This window comes from Anas platyrhynchos, chromosome 3 (genome assembly GCF_047663525.1).
Source record: "Anas platyrhynchos isolate ZD024472 breed Pekin duck chromosome 3, IASCAAS_PekinDuck_T2T, whole genome shotgun sequence".
Classification (NCBI taxonomy): Eukaryota; Metazoa; Chordata; class Aves; order Anseriformes; family Anatidae; genus Anas; species Anas platyrhynchos.
This window is the reverse complement of record NC_092589.1, coordinates 4,466,372-4,486,405: the sequence shown is the minus strand read 5'-3', so window position 1 is coordinate 4,486,405 and position 20,034 is coordinate 4,466,372. Positions and strand designations below refer to the sequence as shown.

General features: G+C 37.6%; 1 protein-coding gene across 8 annotated transcripts in view; it reads left to right on the top strand.

The window, feature by feature from the left end:
• CLHC1 (clathrin heavy chain linker domain containing 1) overlaps nucleotides 1–12,406 on the top strand; it is a 47,806-nt gene extending 35,400 nt beyond the window's left edge. For 6 of the 8 annotated variants that reach the window (XM_072035089.1, XM_021271960.4, XM_072035086.1 and 3 more), the window contains 2 exons: nucleotides 5,603–5,668; nucleotides 12,354–12,406. Coding sequence is in view for 2 of the 8 variants with exons in the window: in XM_072035086.1 (XP_071891187.1) it covers nucleotides 5,603–5,632 (30 nt within the window). In the remaining 6 variants the exon portion in view is untranslated. Of the gene's footprint in view, nucleotides 1–3,325; nucleotides 3,409–5,602; nucleotides 5,669–12,353 lie in introns of all 8 variants that reach the window. The other 2 variants (XM_072035085.1, XM_072035084.1) reach the window with 1 other exon arrangement.
• Nucleotides 12,407–20,034: the final 7,628 nt, after the last annotated feature.

Genomic DNA, 20,034 nt, shown 5'->3' with positions numbered 1-20,034 from the left:
ATTTGAGAAAAAACTGACCATATTAACAGCATACATTGTTTCATTGAGGCAATAATACTTGATTTAATGTAGGAAAGGAAATTCCTTTCATTGCAAGCAAGTTTTTTTCAAAGCTGAAGAACCTGAGATTTGGGCTTTTTTTTTCAAGTGGAATCCCCAAACATATGCAGCTATCAACTTCTCCCACAAGCCCAACGTGGTTAGGCCGCTACACTGTGCTAAAAGAGATTATTTGAGTATTCTTACTGGGGTGTTTATGGAGGAAAAATTGCCCCAGTGTTGGTTTTATAAAAGTGCTTTGGCAGGTGAAAACATGTGGGGTGAGAAAGAGAAACCTACCTTTCCTGGGGTATAAATGTACAAGCTATTTAATCTATATTTTTTTGGCTTAGTACATCTGAAATATTTGAGAGAACTTTGCACGGCATGTTTCTTGGAGCTGAGTGGTATCCTGATGTGTAGGAACGCTTTTTAACAGAAAACATTACATTTGTTAATAGGCTGTAATAAGCTTATTGCCAGTTTGAATCTCAGTCCAAAGAAATGTGATCTGTTCTTCAAACAGGCAATTAACTGAGCACACTGCAAGTGAGAGAGAATGTCCCCTGACTAAATCTCGAAGTGGCACAACCATTGGGCTGTCACAGATACATGAAGCTTTAAAAAGGAGCTCTTACAGAAAGCCTATCTGTGGTTTGCCAGTGTTGCAGAGGCATTCCATAGGCTAGTTGGGAAAGGAAAGTCATTTCAGCAGTCTGCAGAGCATGACTTGGTGTTTTCAGAGCTGAAAAAAGCTTCTTATAACTGCTTCTTCCTTGGCTTCTGTTCCCCCTTATGTGGGATTCTGGTGCCTGTATATCCTTATTTTAAATGACTCAGATGCTAATGCTTACGGTTTGAAGACTTAATTGGTCTGAGAGCATAAATGTTGGCTGACTATGTAGAATGAGTGTCATGTAAAAGTTTATGCAATATGGAGTTGTCTTACCTAATCATGAAGGTACAAGAATTTATAGATCTCACAATGTCTTAAGTTGCCAGTAAAATAAAAATGAAATCGGTAAATACCTGTTGTCTGGAAGCAGCCCCTCAGAGCGCTTGGTTTCAGTAGGTATGCCACAGCTGATGGAAAGCATCAGACATCTGTGAGCTGTCATTCTTCCCTACCTTCCTTCCTTCCTCCACAAAGGTGTGCCTGTTTGGGCACACAGGCCAGTTTGAGCCTTCCTTATCATCTCTGAATAAGAAGTCTTAAACAGTACATTGGTTTGGTTTAACTTGGTAATGTATGAAGATTAACTTTGTGATTGCAAAGGAAAACAAGTAGTAGACAGAATATGAATACTGCTGTTGATTACTCTAAAAGTAAGCCAGAAAGAACAGTAAAGTGTTGTAGTTTAGAATCATGCCTTGTGCATGTCTGTAAGTTGTCCAAGGCAAGCTATGACGATGTAATGTCTCCTGAACTCATCGGAAAGATTCCTCAATCTTGTTGATTGTCTGGCATTTAAAGCTAGGGGAATAGATTTGCTGTCACGCCAAAGCTCTGTGTCCTTTTTACTACCCACCAATGAATTTTGTCACTATTTCATTCCCAAACATTTTAAATGGGATTTTTTGTTGTTTAAAATACATGAAAAGATGAGAAGGTGTTTGAAGGAAACAAGCATAGAAAGAGGGAAGTATCTCTGGAGGAAATGAGGAAAATGGTGAGGCCCTAAGGGAAAGAAGGCAGAGGGTGTTGAAATTATGTTAGAAGATCCTTTTAAAAATGTTTCCTTTTAAAGATTTGGATGCATGATTGTAAATAAATAAATAAATACATAAAAATAATAAGATTCCTTCCTAAAGAGAAGAAATGGAAAGGCAGAAGTGTTTTTAAAGTCATGGCTAGGGATTGGCTGTTGTTCCTTCCCCAGAGGAACTCGTTTGGATGATTTGTTTTATTCTGGGAAGCTGACAAGCATACTTTGCAGACAGTGGTGGTACAGCAAATAAAGTTTGAGTTAGCAAAGAAGGCAACTTCCTCAGATGTAATGGCTGAGAAGTGACAGCAGCAGAAATTATTCCCAGTGAGGATCAGAGTTACTCAGCATTATTGTGTGACTGTGCTAAATCTGCTCCCTGACACCATTTTCAGAGATTTGCTGGCGAAGGCTCAAGCTGGAGAAGGCTCTGCTTTGACTGTTGGGAAGGAGGAATGGTTTGGGAGGTAATTTATACGGAAGCTGACTGCAAGATGACAGCATGTTCCAGTTTGGGGGTGTTTCTTCATAAAGCTGATGTGTGATGGCCAGCCAATAATAACAAAGAAATTAAGAGGTTCCAAGCTCACTCTTTTGAACTCTGTTCTGTTTGCATTTATAATTAATAGTTCTACCTCATCACAATTAAACAGTGTGTTACATGCTCCAGTATATAAATGTAGAAAAATCGCAAAGAGTTATGTTCAGTTGGCCTAAATTACATAGGTTAATTAATATAATTGAGGTTTGCTGGTTTATTCTCACCTGTAGCACAACTGTAATTTACCTTCAATTAACAGAAAATTAGAAACATTTTCGTCTATTATTTCATAATGTAATTGGTAGTATGTCTGGTAAACAGCTGAAATAGACTCAATCATTCATGTCTATTTGAACTCCATCTGTAATAAGCAATAACAGGTTTTCTGAATCAGATATGGAAAGTGGCTGTGATAGCTTTTGTTCAGCCATGAAATGAGACATTCATACAACGTAGATCACCCAGCAGCTTGGTAACATGAAATAATGAAGGAGTAAAATGCTCTCAACACCCTATGAATTGGTTGTAATGGAAGCAAATCTCCCTGGTTGAAATTTCCATAGTGGAATTCTTTAGATAGGTTTCATTTGCTTCTATCGATAGTTATTCTGGTATTTATTGGATTGTATGGACAGGAGAGTGTTAGTCAAAAATTTTGAAAGAAATTTATGCTCATCAGAATCCTTATTAACGTAGCCTTGATGCTGTTTAATAAGGTGGTCCAGTTTGAACTCGAAAAACACTTTTCCAGAACAGATGCAATTCAGCAAGATTAAAACAGCAGCTTGGATGAGTGAAAGTAACCAAGCATTTGTCCCCTCTGACCTGTCATATTTCAGCATGAGCATTCAGCCTAATGCCACAAGGCTTGTAAAAAGTAACGCAAAGCGAAGCAAGCAAGCAAGCAAGCAACCCCAAAACCCTGGCAGTTTACATTAACTGAAGGACTGGCTCACTGCTTTTTGCCTTCCTGTGTGCAATTTGTGTGTACACCCAATGCTAATGCTCATTAATAAGAGCTCTGTGAATTCCACCACAGGGAAAGTTCCAAAGAAAGGAAACTGCTCAGTGAGTGCCTTTGGAGAAGGAGGCTGTCCAGCGACTTACTGCCTAAGGAGACAGGTTTGTCTATTGTCCAGTAGCTAGCAACAGGTTTTCCTATTTTTCAGTGAATATAAACAACTTGTGGTTCTGACAGGTAGATGAGGTACAAATTGCTTTCTATATTTAGCTTCAGGCATAATTTTTGTTTGGGGCAGGTTCAGGTACCTAGCGTACACACAGACTACACAAAGGAGAAAACACGCAGTGCCCAAGCAGCAACATGAAAGAAGAAAAAGAAAAAAAAAAAAAAAGAGCCTTTTTCAAAGAGGCTTTCATTTTATCTTGTAATGAGAAAAGAAAAAAAACTATCTATGTCTGCTATTGTTGGGTGGGGTCAGAGAAAAGAATGACTGATAAAGTGCAGAAACAAACATGAATAACTTAGTCATGTCAGTGAATTTTTATTTTTTTTTTCTAACCGAAAGAATTTGGTTTTATTTCATGTCTTCCTTCTGGCTGTTTGTTCAGTATTGTCCCTGTCCGTGGCAGTACTTTCACTGATCGTTTCTACAGAAAGACATCCACATTTCTTCTTTCTGTCTAATGATAAATATTGATTACCTTACAGTTCAGATGGTTGCTGTCCAGGTATAAAGCGGGAAAGTGAGAATTACTGAATTGTTAGCTTTACTTGGTCAGAATTTAGTGTAATAATTCTCTGGTTTACTTGCTGCTTGGTATGTTTTATGCTTGAAAAATAGTTCAAAATGAAAGATTTAATCAAGTAGTGTGGATAACTGTTGTGAATCTAGTCCCTATAGAATATTTTTCCTATCCATCTTCTTCTATTTCTCTTTAATGTAACAGATGTTAAGCAGGATAACATTTGGAACAGTTTGAAATTGTGATATGTTTCAATTAGACTGAATTTTTCTTGGATTTTTGGTATCATACTAGGGCTAATGTTACAGTCCCTTGAGGATGCACACCAATAATGGGAGCTGGAGTTTAAGCATGTTTTGAGGGTTACTTCACTTTATCTCTTTGGAACATATTCTTCATGCAGATTAGTATTGCTGTTAAGCAACATAGGCTTATTTCATTGAGTAAAAATTGTTCACGTGTTCAGGTGAGGCTCATTGGATATTATTAGCTTCTGTGTAAACACAAGGCACTGTAAATCAAACTAGGCTGTAAATCTTTTTCATCATTGTTGCAGTCTTGTTCCTTCAATACACAAACAGTAAAATGCAATTTAAAGGAACCTAAAAACTTTAGAATGGGATTTGTTGAAATACTTACCATTACAAGGGCCCAATCTTGATATCTTTGTAATGATGTAAATTACTAAAGCCTAACATAAGTATCCGCTAGATGTGTGAGGCCTGGAAATAACTCGTTTTGCATTTATGAAGTCAGAGGAAATTTATTTGGCATAAACCATTTCACAAAAATTTAAGACATGATTGCCTGACAGCCTGGTTTATCTTCAGTGTATTATGGACAATACCAATGTTTTTTTTACTCAGTGCTATCATCTTTTTGGCTGAAGTCTGGAAGACTTGTACACATGAATAGTTTTGTTTATGTGAATACTTTTACTGAAGTAATGCATGTAAATATTTTCAGGGCAGAGACTTGGCCAGTATAAGTTATTCGGAAAAGTGATTACAGTGCCTAACTTCTGGGTTATTGTAACAGAACTGATAACTTAAACACATATCAGAAATATATTTATTAGAACTTAAGTGACAAATACTTTTTGTAAAATGGATTTTGAGAAAGCACATATCAGTTACCAACAGTTAAGAAGTTTCAAGGTGAGTAGAAATAATGGATTTACATATGTTAGTGAGACAAAATTTAAAGTTTTCAGATAAACCTATCTCTGTAAACATGATATTTGTATTTAGAAAAAGGAAGATTTTATTTTTAACTAACTACATAGGAAAATAAATTTGTTGTAAAGACCATGGGCCAAATGAAATAATTCCTACTGAGGTTACGGTCATACTGACTAATATCAGACTGTCAGCCATTGACCTGTTTTTGTTTTGTTTTGTTTTGTTTTGTTTTGTTTTGTTTTACAATAGGGGTTACTTCAGAGAGTGCATTTTGGTGCATAGTAAAATTCAAACATCTTCTGCCAAAAATCTTGGGGCAAATCTTGCATGTTAATTAAGTCTATCAGGATAAAATTACAAAGTCAGATTAGTTACTTTACTGAATGATTTTCACCAATATAGTAATTAAAATGTGTTTTGTTGCCTAGGATTTCCTGCTACAACATCTGTCTTACTGAAATCTTACCTAATAGAGAGAAAAACTACTGATTCAGGTATGAACATTGATTTTTGTCCTTTAAACACAAAGTACAGGCATTCAGAGACACATGCATAAAGTCTCGTAATTCATATTTTCCAACTCTGCTATAAAGTGTAAATGGCTTCAGAAGCATCTCTCTGTGCCAGGATGGAGTTTATTTTCCATGCCTTGTTTTATTAAATGTGAGAAGCTCACCAGCACTAGAAATGCCTGGCTGATAACATGATGCACTTTTTATCTACTTGGAGCCTGACTGACATCATTGAACACTGTTATATCTAAACAGCTTGAATAAATGACCTCATTCTTTAAATACCGTCACTTGAACAGCTCTTGTTGCTAAAATAAAAGCACTGTTGATCCCCTGTTGTGCGAACTCCTACAGACCCTCTGACAAGCACAAACTAAACCACACCTTTTTTTGTACTATGATAAAAATGATTGCTTATTTGTAGCAATTGCAGTGTACCTGCAATGGCAATTACAGTGAAGGTATTGCTCCTGGTTTTTATGACATTCACTTCGTGTTAACCTCTGACTGTCACGGAAATCTCTGTCACATGGAGCAGGACTGGGGAACAGACCTCAAGAAAAATGATCCTGGGAAGGTAAAGTGGCTGAATAATTTTGTTTTCTTATATGAACGAGTAGTTTGTTAACTTACGGCTTAAACCTAAACTGAGGGAAGATTGGAGTTGAGCCAGACTTCCCAGTAAGATAAAAAAGAGGCCAGGATCAGCCTTCTCATTTTACGCTGTGTTTTAATGCTGTGAAATAAGCCTTCTGCAATGTAGGCCTGTGTCAGTGCTTTGTAAAGTATAATCAGGATTTTAAAAACACAAGCCATGCCCTCCATTCAAACACAACTATGTGTTTCTCTGGAAACAATGTTTGTGATTTTTTTCCCAAGAGGTGATATTTGGAAAACTGAACTTTTAGTGGGAAGCTGAAGTATGGTCTGGTTAAAAAGAAGCTTTTTTTTTTTTTTTTTTTTTTTTTAATCTATGAAAACCATCTTTGTGGGAGGTCTATGTACAAGAAAAAAAAATCTTATTGACTGTTGTTTAAACAGTCTTTTCAGTCAGTTTGAGCTTGTTGTTTAAAATGGTATTCTGAAACAGAATAGTGACTACATATTTGCATACAGTTGTGTTGCAGATGCATGTGTGACTATAGATACAAACTCTGTTACTTGCTATGCTTTGTTATTATTGGCAGTATTGAGGCAAGTGCCACAAAGGCCAAAGGGGTCAGCCGCTAGAAAGGATATTCAGATAACTACCACATCTTTAGCATAATCTATACCTTTTCCCCCAAAAGCTGACAGTAAATTGTTTTAAAATTGTGTTTCATTTTCAGAATATAAACTAATTTTCTTAAGGTAAAACCTTTAAAAATATAAATCCTGCTCTTAGGTCTAGTCCAGCAAATGGACTACTAAAAAACAAACTACTACAAAACTACTAAGCAGTTTTGGATATGGGGTAGAGCAGGTTGTGACTATGCAGGAGGAACGCACGTAGAAGTACTTGCAGAATCAAAACCTGCCAGTTGGTGTACAAGCAAATAAGAGAGCTCCTGTTTTTCATTTGCAGGTGTGAGTCAAAAGAATAAGGAATTGGTATTGTCCTTCCATTACATATTGCATACAAATTTACTACTTACTAAAAGTTTCACTGGTTTGAAATAAAGTCAGATTATGTGGATTGATTTATACTAATTATACCACACTACTTTTAATCTTTTCATCCAGTGTTATGAATTGTCATCAGGATCAGCGTGTGCTTGTTGCGTATTTCCTAAAGCTCTGTATTATTTTGGTAAGAGGAGAGTGTAACCAAGAGCAACAACTTCAATTTTTATTTTATTTTATTTTATTTTATTTTATTTTATTTTATTTTATTTTATTTTATTTTATTTTATTTTATTTTATTTTATTTTATCTTATATCATATCTTATCATATCTTATCATATCATATCATATCTTATCATATCTTATCATATCTTATCGTATTTTATAACAACCACATATAATATTTACTAAAAATAAAGGACTTCAGCACAGCTTTGGATGCCAAACATGCATTTATGGGGAAAGAGTTAAAAAAAAAAATGCCTTGAGTGCAATCCGTGTGTAACTGTGGTGATCACAATTAGGTGGATGTTCCTGCAGGAGAAAGGCACTAGGGGCAGTTAAGTTGCAAGTTGGCTGGGCACATTTGTACACCTGAGGATGGGACAGGGAGGACTCAGTAAAGCCTGTTTGGCACTCAGGAAGGTGAGGGAGGGAATTTCTGTATTGGAGAACACGCTCGGACTGAGATTCCACGAGGCTTTAAAGGTCAAGAGGAAGCACCTTGAGGCCAGTGTTGAATGTGATTGGCAACCAGGGTAACTAAGCCACGGAGAGAGTTATGTGCTTACCCCGTCTGCTGCCAACAAAACTCCTGCCAGCATCTTTTTGTAGTAGATGAAGTCTATTAATTCTGCATGCATACACATCGGCAGAAAGGGTCTAGCATTACGCCGATCTAAATGGAACAAAACATAGGCATGAAGGACAGTCACATCCGAATGAGGCAAGGAAGTGTATTGGCAATGCTCCCAAACAGAAGGGGAAACATTTTACTCACGTGAAGGCACACTGGCTGCCTGATGGACCAGAGTGCAGCTAGATTCCTAGGGTTGAGAAAGAGCAGCGTGAGACATTCTGGAATAAATGCCAAGTTTAAATTGTACCTAGATAACATACGCATTTTCTGTGCTCAGATTACAGAAATTTGAAGGAGACTTCTTAACGCTCTGCATACAGAGGACTCAGGTGCAGTGACAGTGCACAGAAATGGCAGATGGAATAGTGGTGATGATTTTTAATTACATCTTTTTGATACTGGCAGATGACAGAAAATTAAGCTTCCTGATGATTTTATTAGATCCATAAGTGAAAAGTTTATGGATTGAAGGAAAGAATAAAAAACAGAGCTGTGAGAAAACCCATAATGAATGATTTAATGAAGTAGTTAAATCCACTGTAGAACACAAGCTGTTTTTAATTGGAAACATTGGACGGTTTCATCTTTCAATCAAATGTTCAGAGGAAATCAAATACCCCGTTGTATAAAAAGCAGCTGGGACAAGGGGAGAATGGCACTTATATCAGTACTCTGTGAGAGGTCAATGACAATTTTAATTGATGCTATTTCAGTTCTAGTGGTATGGTTGATAACTAGAATAGAAATATCTGAACTGCTTGTTCTTAGAAATATGTAGACTTTATTCAGGAGAATCTTCAGCTGATAATCAAGTGCAAAAATGAGATGAAACTTGCAGATACAAGAAAATGAGTGCAGCTAAAGTTGCAGTTAAAGTTTGTTTTATGGGTACATCCCATTCCATTAGTTTCTGAAAAGTATAGGGACTGGCAACACTCACTTATTTTCAAAACAAGTTAATAGTAAAGCCTCATGTTATAAAAAAACATGTTACTCAAAATCTCATAGACCTAAAAAAATAATTATAAGTAATAATTGCTTTAAAGATTTTTTTTCTTGCCTTCTTAGACTTTACAGAGCCCTTTTATGGCTTGTTCTTTGTCAGCCTGAGATCACAGCATGGTCCTACTAAATCCGTCTCTTGATTTCTTTGGTGTCAGTGTTGCATACCATCCCAAATAGAAACTGGATTACTAAAGTAGTGGGAATATGGACTCAAGTTTGAACAATAGTCGTATTCCCAGTTTGGTTTTGCTTTTTCAAATACAAACAGTACGATTGGTATAGGGCAACAGAGACAATAACAGGAAAAAATGTTGCTAATTTTGGCAGTAGAGTATTTCTGTAGTTTATCTGTGAAAAGACCTACTTATTGTAGGGTATTGGGAAGTCTTTTTTGGCTTGTGCTGTAGGGATATGTGAAGAGCAGATGGTCATTTGGCTCCCTGAATGAAGCACTGGGAAGGTGGACATTGGGAGTCAGATGGTCCAATCTACATCCATGTTCCTGTGCTGCATGATGGATTTGGTGTCAGACTTTAGCTTGGACTGTTACTTTTCTACACAGAGATATCTTCTGATATGTTGCTTTTCAGAGAGCCCATGTTTCATTTAGTTTTGAAGTACTTAAGCCTAACTGTAGCAAGCCAGATTCTCAGCTGCCACTAATTCCCAGCAGTGTATTGATCGGAGTGAAACAGCCTGGATCTGTAGAAGCTGAGGAGCTAATTCAATGATTCTGCACAAGAAGGTGGTGTCTGATTTTAGTGACAATTCTCTTAAATATATAATGCAAACTCTCTAGACCTATTTTTTAACCAGGTTGGTAAAAATTAAGGGTCGCTTTACTTTTTCCTGAAGCAAATACACATTTCCATGATTTCACACATTTCCAGGGTTATCTTTTGAAAACAACGTAGTCTACAAATGCCACGAACACATAAATCTGCCACAAAGTGCTGTGGTAATCTTAGAATGAGTTTGTGCTCCTTACACTGCAGAGCAGCGTAGAAGAAAAGCTCCCTCTGGAGAAGGATGGGGGAGATGATTTCTGCAGGGCTGCTTCAGCTAGCGATCTGCAGCTCTCAGACAGATGCAGCAGGGTTTCAGGTCTATCCTTGTGACACTTCAAACCCTTGTGGGCATTGAGGATTACATTAGTGCTTGTAACTTCGGTAGCTTTATGCTGGGATAATGCCAACTTCTTCAAATATTCTCCCCCACACCCACACTCCCCTCACTGTGGTTCATGCTGCTCACATTCCCAGACCCCTGCCAGTTTAGCTCACTTGTGTTTCTTGCTTCATCATTCCAGTCAATTGACATCAGACTTGCATCATCTGAAGAAGCGATGTTATTGCATGAGTTAAATAGCTGCATCTCTTGAGCTGCTCATTTCCTAGTTTGAATACCTCTTGATACTTTTTCCCAGCTCTGTTGTGCTTTCTAGGTTTTAGGTGGAATCCTCAAATGCTTTCATCACATTAACTTTGTAATAATGGTTTTGTTTATTATTATACATTCAAATGTCTTTTCAGCTTATATTGTGGGTGGGTTTTTTTTTTTGTTTCATAGTCATTTGAGAATGAATTCTTAGTCTAAGAAGCTTAACCTGAATGGCGTGCATAGATACAGAGATTCAAATTTGCTATTCTTCATTAAACAAATACATGGTTGTTTCAGAATAATGTCTAACTTAGTGTAATATCTTCCTATTTTAATATCTGTACATAATTAGAATGAGCAGTATGGACGGTGAAGCTGTAAAAACAGTCCTCATCTTATTAAAAATACTTTAACTAGATTTGTCTTGCACCACATTTTTTAGTCTTCTTGCCTTCAGATACTCATAAACAACTGCATTGTAGCGTGGTGACACTTACATGCACATACCTGAGAGAAAACTCCATCAATACATTCAGTACAGCAAGAAAACCTGAAGTTAGATTTTTCACTGTTTTTCTACCTCATTTATTTTTGTGACAGAAAAGGGATTTCTTGCCCTTTCCTTTTGGTCTTCATTTTTTTTTACAGTCTCTGTATATTGCAGTCATGATTCATTTCACTCTTCTCCTAATCCTCTCATGTCTGGCCACAGGCCATTCTTTCAGAAAACGTAGGGGCGCAGGTTCCATTTTGTTCTGCCTGTTTTCTTTCTCCTCCAGCTGCTGCTGCCTGACACTGCTTGGCTTTTCCTCCATGCCAGGCTGGAAAGCACAGGGAACTTGCTCAGCTGTCATTCACAGTTTCTGTACATAGATTCCCACCTTCCCTTTTTTGCCATTACAAACTCTTCCCCACGTAACCATCACTGGCAAGCCCTCAAACTCCTCACTTCAGTATTGCATTGCTTCTCCTGTGAAAATGACTTAATTCAGGCTCACCAGCAGGAGCAGCCAGCCGTTCTTCACGCTCGCTATATTAGATGGCCATTACTTTTGGAACAGTACCACACAGCTTATGGTGGCGTCAGAGTTTCTGTGTAGCACCACTGAGAATACAAATAGCCAACATTATCTCTTGCAGGAATCTTACGTGCTCCTTATCCGAGTATTGCCAACCCCAAACCCGCCTACCTTGTCGAATCCCACATGATGTTGCCCCAGGTGATATGGCTACATACATTGCCTGTGCATGTTCCACACAGCTATTTGTTGCCTGTACTCAGGATTTTAAAACAAATCAGGCATGTGCTGACATGAAGCCTGATTAAAGCTGAATAGATAGAAATTAAATTGTTCCACATATTGTGTTGTGAACTTCATGGGCACAGTGATTCTTCTGAACTTTACTGGGGGTTACTGGCACCTCATTCAGCTGTGCTTTCAGCTGACATGTTTGGCTTATCTATGGAGCTGTGAGAAATCTGATTAAAAAATTAAAATATAAGCCCAGCCTGGCAGGAGGTATTTGTAATATCGGTGTATGATACAGGGGCTGTGATCAGGATTGTGGATTTGTTGTGGTATGCTCTGTAAATAAGAGTTTATGCAGTCTTTGTCTTAGAAGCTTACAAATGAAGAGAGCTCACAGAATTGTGTGCAATTAGCTGTAATATATAGTGCAGAACATATATGCTATATGTTCTGATCTGCCTGTGTATTCAAATTTGACATTATGAGATGCTGTTCTTAGCTTACTGAAGATCAATCTTTTTTTTTTTTTTTTTTCTCAATGCATGTATATATTTTCTTGCTTCCTTCTAGATCTGGTTTGCAAATCCAAAACATCTGCAAGAGAAATCAACTAACCAATAAAGGTAGGTGGCAAACTGTTGCTTTTCCACTGACCTCTTTGGTTTGTTGTTGTCTCATTTTTCCAAAACACCCCGGTGCAACGTCTTTCATCCACCTGTTGTATTGTGCCTTGTGTACTGTGTGTAGGAGGAACCAACTTTTTAACATACCAGGACATTACATAACCCAGTGAGCCTTGATACTTGGCTGCAATGCCTGGGCATTCTGGAAGAGTAAACATGAACCTAATTAAACAAAACCAAACAGCCCATCAGGCTAGAGACAGCGTATTTAACTTTTTTGGTTCATATTTTGCATATGCATTTATAAATATATGCATATATATGCCACACACATTTATAAATGCATAAACACTTAGGGTGAAGGAATAACATGATCTGAAATGAAATTTCCAGGCAGAGGTAGACAAAATTGCTGACATACTATGTTTAAAAACTGCATATTTTTAGAAATGTGACAAAAATTTAAATGCCACTCAGTCGCCATAAAATGATCTAAAATGGAATCAATGCATGATATATTACATATTTATATGGGGGCACCTGGTTTTATTAAAAAACAGTTCATATAGCACTTGCTATTTCTGAAAACTCTGAGAGATGATATCACGTACTTTTAGGAATAAAAAGATTATCTTTATTTGGTTGGAGCTGGACGGATGATACAAGAAGGAGTAAGAATTATCCAGTCCTGGACTCTTTTAGTCTTGGGGAACTAAAGTTAATAGTTTTAGATTGTGCCAGTTGCCAGTGCTGATCTTTCTATTCTGTGCATCAGCAGCTGGAGGTCTCATCCATTTTAGCATCAGTTTTTGTCTTCTCCCAGCTGTCTTTCCTCTTATACCGCAGTGGGATGCGTGAATTACTTGTACAAGTTCAACATCCTGAGGCAGCCATAGCAGTAGATTTTCAAATAAGTGCCTTAGATCACAGCAGAGAGACTGAGACTGCAGAGATAGCAACCATCACCCAATTTGCAGAAAAAAAAAAAAAAACAGGAAGGAAATTTTGATGAAGTATTACATGTAGTTAATATAAAATGCATATGCATCTAAATGTCTTATAACCTTTCTTTCTGCTACATTATGGAAGAAAAATAAAGGATACTTTGCCTCAGAGAAAGAGGTCAGTACAACTGTCGAACATCTGTATGAACTTCAAGCTGTAAGGGCTAAACCAAGTTGGATAAGAAGTGACATGATACCAGTGATGATCTTTGAGGGAAATTGGCTAGAAGTGGGCTGAATTTGAGGATTCCTCTGAGACAAGAATAAAAGGTAAGGATCACACTTGCATCAGTGTTGAAAAGAGACCACGAGTGATCAGAGGTACATCTTGCCATCATATCAGTTACGTGAACATGCCATAGTATGGGGAAACTGTCTATGTATCATCCATGATCACACAGTATTGAGCAAAATAGAGAAATTCTTAGGCTTAATGAATAGGAACAAGGAGGATATCTTCCTATCATGGAAAAGATTTATTTGAAATGTCAATCAGCAGGCCTGTTGTTTTTGTTTAATTATTTTTTAACTGGGATACTTACAAAATAGTTTTACACTGTAAGAAATACTTTATGTATGTCTTATTTACTTTTCTGCCCCTAGGTAAAAGAAAGCACTGTGGTGTAATGTCAGAAAGCTGTTAGTCATCACACAGTGAGGTTGGCTTTGCAGTAGTTTCTGAGGGTAGACATTTGCCATCTTAGATCATCTATATTTGCTTCAGAAAGATTGTAGTGTGCTCCATCAAACAAATCTGTTCAATACTCCAATGGCCCAATGCAAAATATACGAGAGCTCTATTGAACTGATTTAGTTGGATAAACAAATAACAAATAGCTACCTCTCAAGTCAGAATATTATTTTTTTTCAGTTAACCCAGGTACCTCTGCCCAGGATATGGTCAAGTTATAATTATTTTCAGGCTCATATATTAAAACTTGCACTGTTCAGCAACCTGTTTCTAACTGATGGAATGAAAACAGTTAATTTGCTAATTAACTGTACTAAAGGAGTAATTTGAACAGGTATAACAGATATATGGTATTCAAGTAGTTGTCTTTTACTGAAATATGTTACCTTTTTCACAAGTTTCAATGAGAAAAGTAGAAATTATCTTTGTACTAAAAAAATGTATTTTTAAACAGCTTAGAATAAGTAATACCTAGCATTCTGCCCTAGAAAACCTGAAGAACCTTAGGCAATATTATTACCTTATTGCCTATTACTTTAGGCAGTAAGATAGCCCTATGTAACTTCTTTAATGTGTTATTTTTTTTCCAGATCTTTTCCTTTTGCTTCTATTCCTTTTCACGGGATATTTCAGTTAGAATTTGGTCTACAAAATTTATGTTCCTTTTTTTTCTGCTCTTGCCAAAATCGTGGCTGCACCTAGGTAGTCTTCACCACAGTTACACTGGCGTGACTCATGTAAAACTCATCCCTGTGTACAACAGTCGGAAACCAGTTCTAAAACCAGTAAAACTAGGAAAATCAGGTTTCCCATAACTTCAGGTCTTACAGTGTATACTGGAATATGTTCAGTTGTTCTACACGTCTCTTATCCTCCTTTCTGGTTTTGCCATCTGGGTGAAAGACAGACATGCTTATAAAAACTGCATACTGGCTGGTGGCTGCCAAACACAATGGGCAACAGCTGAGTTCTTCCCATCTCACTCTCCACAGGAGAGCTTGTCACCTCTTTGTATGCTGCTGATTTTTGCAAAGCTGTCAGGAATTTAATAGTCTTGAATTTTCTACCACTGCCATAGTTAAGCGAAATTGTCCAAAGTGTTCAAAAGCTCGAGGTGGTGGTGGTGGTGGTGGGCTTTTTGTTTTATGTGGGGAAAGGTGAGGGAGATAAAGGGCTTCCGTGTTTGATCGGCTCGCTGTGGTACTCAGAAAGCAGAGTAGTCATGTTTAAATTTTTTTTAGCCATCCTATCTTTGTCTGACCCAGATAAAAGGAAGAGCTCCCTAAACGCTCATAAGAAAAGATGCAGCAGTCACAGACTTGGAGTTGGCTTCCGAAGGTGCTATTCCATCTGTCCTTGGAAGTCAAAAACGCACTGGAACCCCCATACACCACTGTGGCCTGAGTGAAGACTCCAGCTGCTACGGTTTGATAAAAGCAGTTATGAGGCATAAGCTATTAAGCACTGAGCAAAATGCTAGAAGATGCCATGCTGATTCCTTTCAAATGTGAGGCATTTAAAACCAGTACTGTTGTTTCCAAAGCAAATTTTCCCCATAGTTTATAGTTCCAGTAGCAGTGCCATCGGTTCTGTCTACAGTAATGGTGACAATGTTGCTGCTCTCAGTCTCTATACGCCCTGGGCATATTTGGCAGCCAAAGGAATAACCTGAGTGTTGGTTACCAGACTGTTTCTTTCCTAAGCAGGTAAATATTAAGGCTTAAAAAGAGCAAAAAAAAATGATTTCTAACTTAAAGTATACATGCTTTCCCTTTAAAAAAATAAATCCAAACTCCTATAGCTTTTATGAATTCCCAATATTTTTTTAACTATTTTTGTTTGAAGCTATTACAACAGTGTGATTAAATCGCTATATTTTCAGATAGTTCATGCTTGCTGTTGGAATTGTAAATTCAAGTCACTGAGCTAGCAGAATCACAAGCTCAGCATCTGGAATAGAATGGTGGGGCTGCCAGGTCAGCCCCTGCCACCTGTGTCTTCCCCTGAAGATGCAGGGAACACATTTTCCTCAATTAGTTTGTTCAGCTAATTCAGCTCAGTCATTTGTACACTCCAAGTTCAGAAATCAGTGGTCGAGCAGTGTTAGATACTCTGAGCCTGCAACACGCCATCCAAATTCTGTTCCTGCTCTAAAACTACAGCTGTAGCTTGTAAAACTGTTCTTTCTGTGTTCTAATGTGTGTGGTAATGAGTACAGCCTCGTTTCCTCACTCCCTGGGAACTGGACATCACAAATATGTCCATCCAAAGGACCTGAAAGGTACTGGGCATCAGTGGGCTCTTTCCTCCATTGAATCCCCAGGCACACAGGGAAGAAACACTTATATGTTTGCATACATTTATATGTTTGCATAAAATAGAGACATAATAAAGCTCTAAAAAAAGGCTAAGAATCAAGGCTGTAATGTTTGAGTGTAGACATGTGCATGGGTACAGATTTAGTGAGGGATGCTGAGACCTAAACTTGATAGTGATTTTAAGCATTTATGCTTAAACGTATATCATGCATTATGATACAGATATAATAATAAATGGATATCTTGCATTATAAAAAGTAATTATTATACTACCTTGATCTGCTTGCAAGAGTCACTAATAGTGAATGGATTTTTTGTGTCTAGGTCCAGTGAAGCTTGTCGTTCTTATGTTCCTTGGGAGTCTGAATGATTGTGGCCAAACTGGTAAGTGAATAATTTAATTTTATTTCTTAGAGGTGTGAGGGACTGAATAGTAGCAGTATTGGAACTAAACTGGGGAATTATCTGTATTCTGGATAATTTGAAAAATTTGCACTATTCATTCTGATTCCTTAGAGAATTTTATGAATGTTCACAGACAGTCTCAGAGGACTTCATATTCTTGTATGCTTAAATTTTCTACGGTGACCTGGTGAATTTTGATAGTGTTATTAAAAATTGTTCAACGCACATCATTCTGCCACACTTCCATGGTTTTATTTCTCTACTACACTATTATTAACTGTGAATGGATACATTTATTTATTTAAATTTCTTATTAATATATCGAATTGCTGTAATAATGAGATGTAAGAATGTAATCATTGTTTTCACTTAAGGACTTTTCTGATTCACAGCAGCGTATTCCCTTGAGCGTCCAACCCTCACCTCCCAGACTGGGCAGAGAGGAGAGGACTTTAAGGAAAATACTTATTTTAAATCCCCACTATCTGCTTGTTGAGAACTTGTTAGTCATGCAAGTGAAGTAGCCTTAGCTGGGGTCAGTACTTAGACAAAAGGTTATCCAGGAACATGGAAGTGCTACAGTGTTTGGAATGGTTTTGCACAGAAGTCGCATCTTTCTTCAGTGTAAACAGTGTCTTATTTGGCTGTGGAAGGACATCACTGCTTAGGGTCCCACAACATCAGTAAAGCATAAAATTGGTATTTCAGGCATAATGGTTTGTTTGCGAGGGAAAGAGTAGTGAGACCAAAATCCAATTTAAGTTGAATTTCCGTGCAGTTTTAATGAGGTGAATACTTTAGGTCATAGCCTTGTTTGCTGGAGAGCATTGTGCATTATCATTGGTATGCTTCATATGTTCGTATAGCTTAATGGTTGAGCAAATAGATTCTTGTCCTCCGTTGCAATGTCATTTTTAATGTTGTACATCAGCTGGTTCCTTTGAATGGAAGCTTAAATAAACCAAGTTGTGTCCTCGGCAGAAATTACCTGGATGCAGGAATTTAAAGCTACAGCTGATGGTAACTTTGCACTTGTGCCTGCTGACATAATTTGGAGCTGACCTCAAACCACTCTCATCTCTGCAGATGGAGTGATGCAGCACCCCACTAGCTGGCTGGCTGAAGGAGGTTTTAAAGCATGTTTTGTGACAGATCTAAACCAGAATACTGTATATTGATGGGGCTATATGGACCCTTCCTGTAGAAATGGGCTGCTTTGATTTTTCGAGATGATATTGGAGGGGAAAAAGCAGAAAAATTGGCTCAACTTAAGTCAGCTCACAGTAAAGTTACAAGTGCAGAATAGGAAGTGCCTGGAACACAAAAGAACATAAAGGGTTTAAAAAGTGACTGTCAAGAATATATTAATTATTGCAGAGGACCAGGCTGAAAGGCAGGAGAGAAAATTCTGATAGAGTGAACCTGCCTGTTACCATCAGGAGCTGGCAATCCATTCTGTGCTGTTGTTTTAACACTTTTTTCTCTTAGTATGCTGCATTTGTATTAGTAAACTAAGGAGTGATTTTGTAAAATATCCCACTACTGATCTTGAAAAGAAGTACAGGGGGCATTCAAACCAAGACACAAGTGCTAGGTAAACATGCTTGATGTCCAAGGCATGGCAGCACAGGCATAATCTGTAAGCAAAGGCACTGCCACTTTTTATCCTTCCAGAGATAAAGAGATGATGTCTGAAACCTAGGGGATCGTATTTCGAGCTTAAAATGAGGGACAGAAATCCAGCTGTCGCTGTAATGTTAACTCCAGGTTTTTAAATTGCTACTTGAAACTAAATGTTTTTCCTGTTGGAACCCGCTGTGACGCAGCATAACACGGTGTTTGTCCCCTCACCATTATGCACCTAGTCGATGATATATTGTGATACCATATTGCTTCTGTGTAAGGTCAGGCAGAAGGTCATGGTGGACAGATGAAAATACAGCTAGTCCATGGCCATTGTCAGCTCTGCTGTGGACATTCAGAAACACACCAAACTGAATGGTTTTCTTCCTAAGTTTGCTATGTGAAAACATCTCTTGAAAATCTGTAAATTAGCTTGCTCAATATCTGCAAAGTACTCCTACTTGCTGACAATCTTCACGTAAGAATAGTAAAATATTTTTCTGAGAGCTAAAAGGGTATTTTGCGGTGTATGTTCAGTACTGGAGAGCTGTGTTTCCCTCTCACTTGTTAATTTGACTTGCCTAAGCAATCTGGAACTCCCTTCCTGTTTCCCTCCAAGACCTTTAGTCACTTCCTTTCCCTAAATAAAAATCCCTTTCATTTCTCTTTAACTGATGATGGATTTGCTTTCAAGCATTCTGATAAAATCAACTGAATTATATATAGATTTTTCCTACTTGTAGAAGACCAAAAAGCACTGTGGCTAGATATGTTAAAGTTACTTTCAGCACTGTGTCTGCATTCAGAATTTTATGAAGTATTAAAAGTACTTTGTTGCCTAAAAGTATATTTTAATGGAATGCTAAAATTCCCATTTTCTTGTTTAACTAAGAGATGTGAAAATGAGATTTTCTGGTGAAATTATAAAGAGCTTACTCAATCAAAATATTTTTATTTGCTATACAAAAAGTGCAGATTTACAATTTTTTTTTAAAAAAGTATACTTTCATATTATGTAATAAATGAGTACGCAGAAAAGCTGAAGTTTCCTTTTATGAAATATTTCAGGCTCAGTCATCTACCAGTGAATGGGGTAAAATGCCACTGAAGATCACAGACTTACATTCATCTGTAAAGTCATTAAATCCGGCCTGGTATTTTCATAGATAAAAATCCTCACCAGATTGTTACTAATTTCTTAATGCACTTTAATCTTTTTCAAAGTGTTAAAATGCTCTGAGACTCGACGCTGCCCTGAAGCAAGCGCTTTCCCCCGCGCATGTGCTCTGCATTGGCCAGCTGGGAGGAGGAGCACACCACTGCTGACATCTTCTTTGCTTGCACCAGCACCATGGCAGCTGCTGTAGGACACGGGGTAGATATAGCAATAGGTAAGTAAAAAGAAGAAAAGTTTATGTCTTCATTTTCCTGGGCCCTTTCTGGCTTTAGTTCTGTTGATGCAGTCCACTGGCTGTAACAACACAACTAGGAATAGCATTTGGCCACTACTAAAACTTCCAAGTTTTATGTTTCACAACACATTTATTTTAACTGCATCCATCCATCCCGCTGCCACTGCAGCATCCC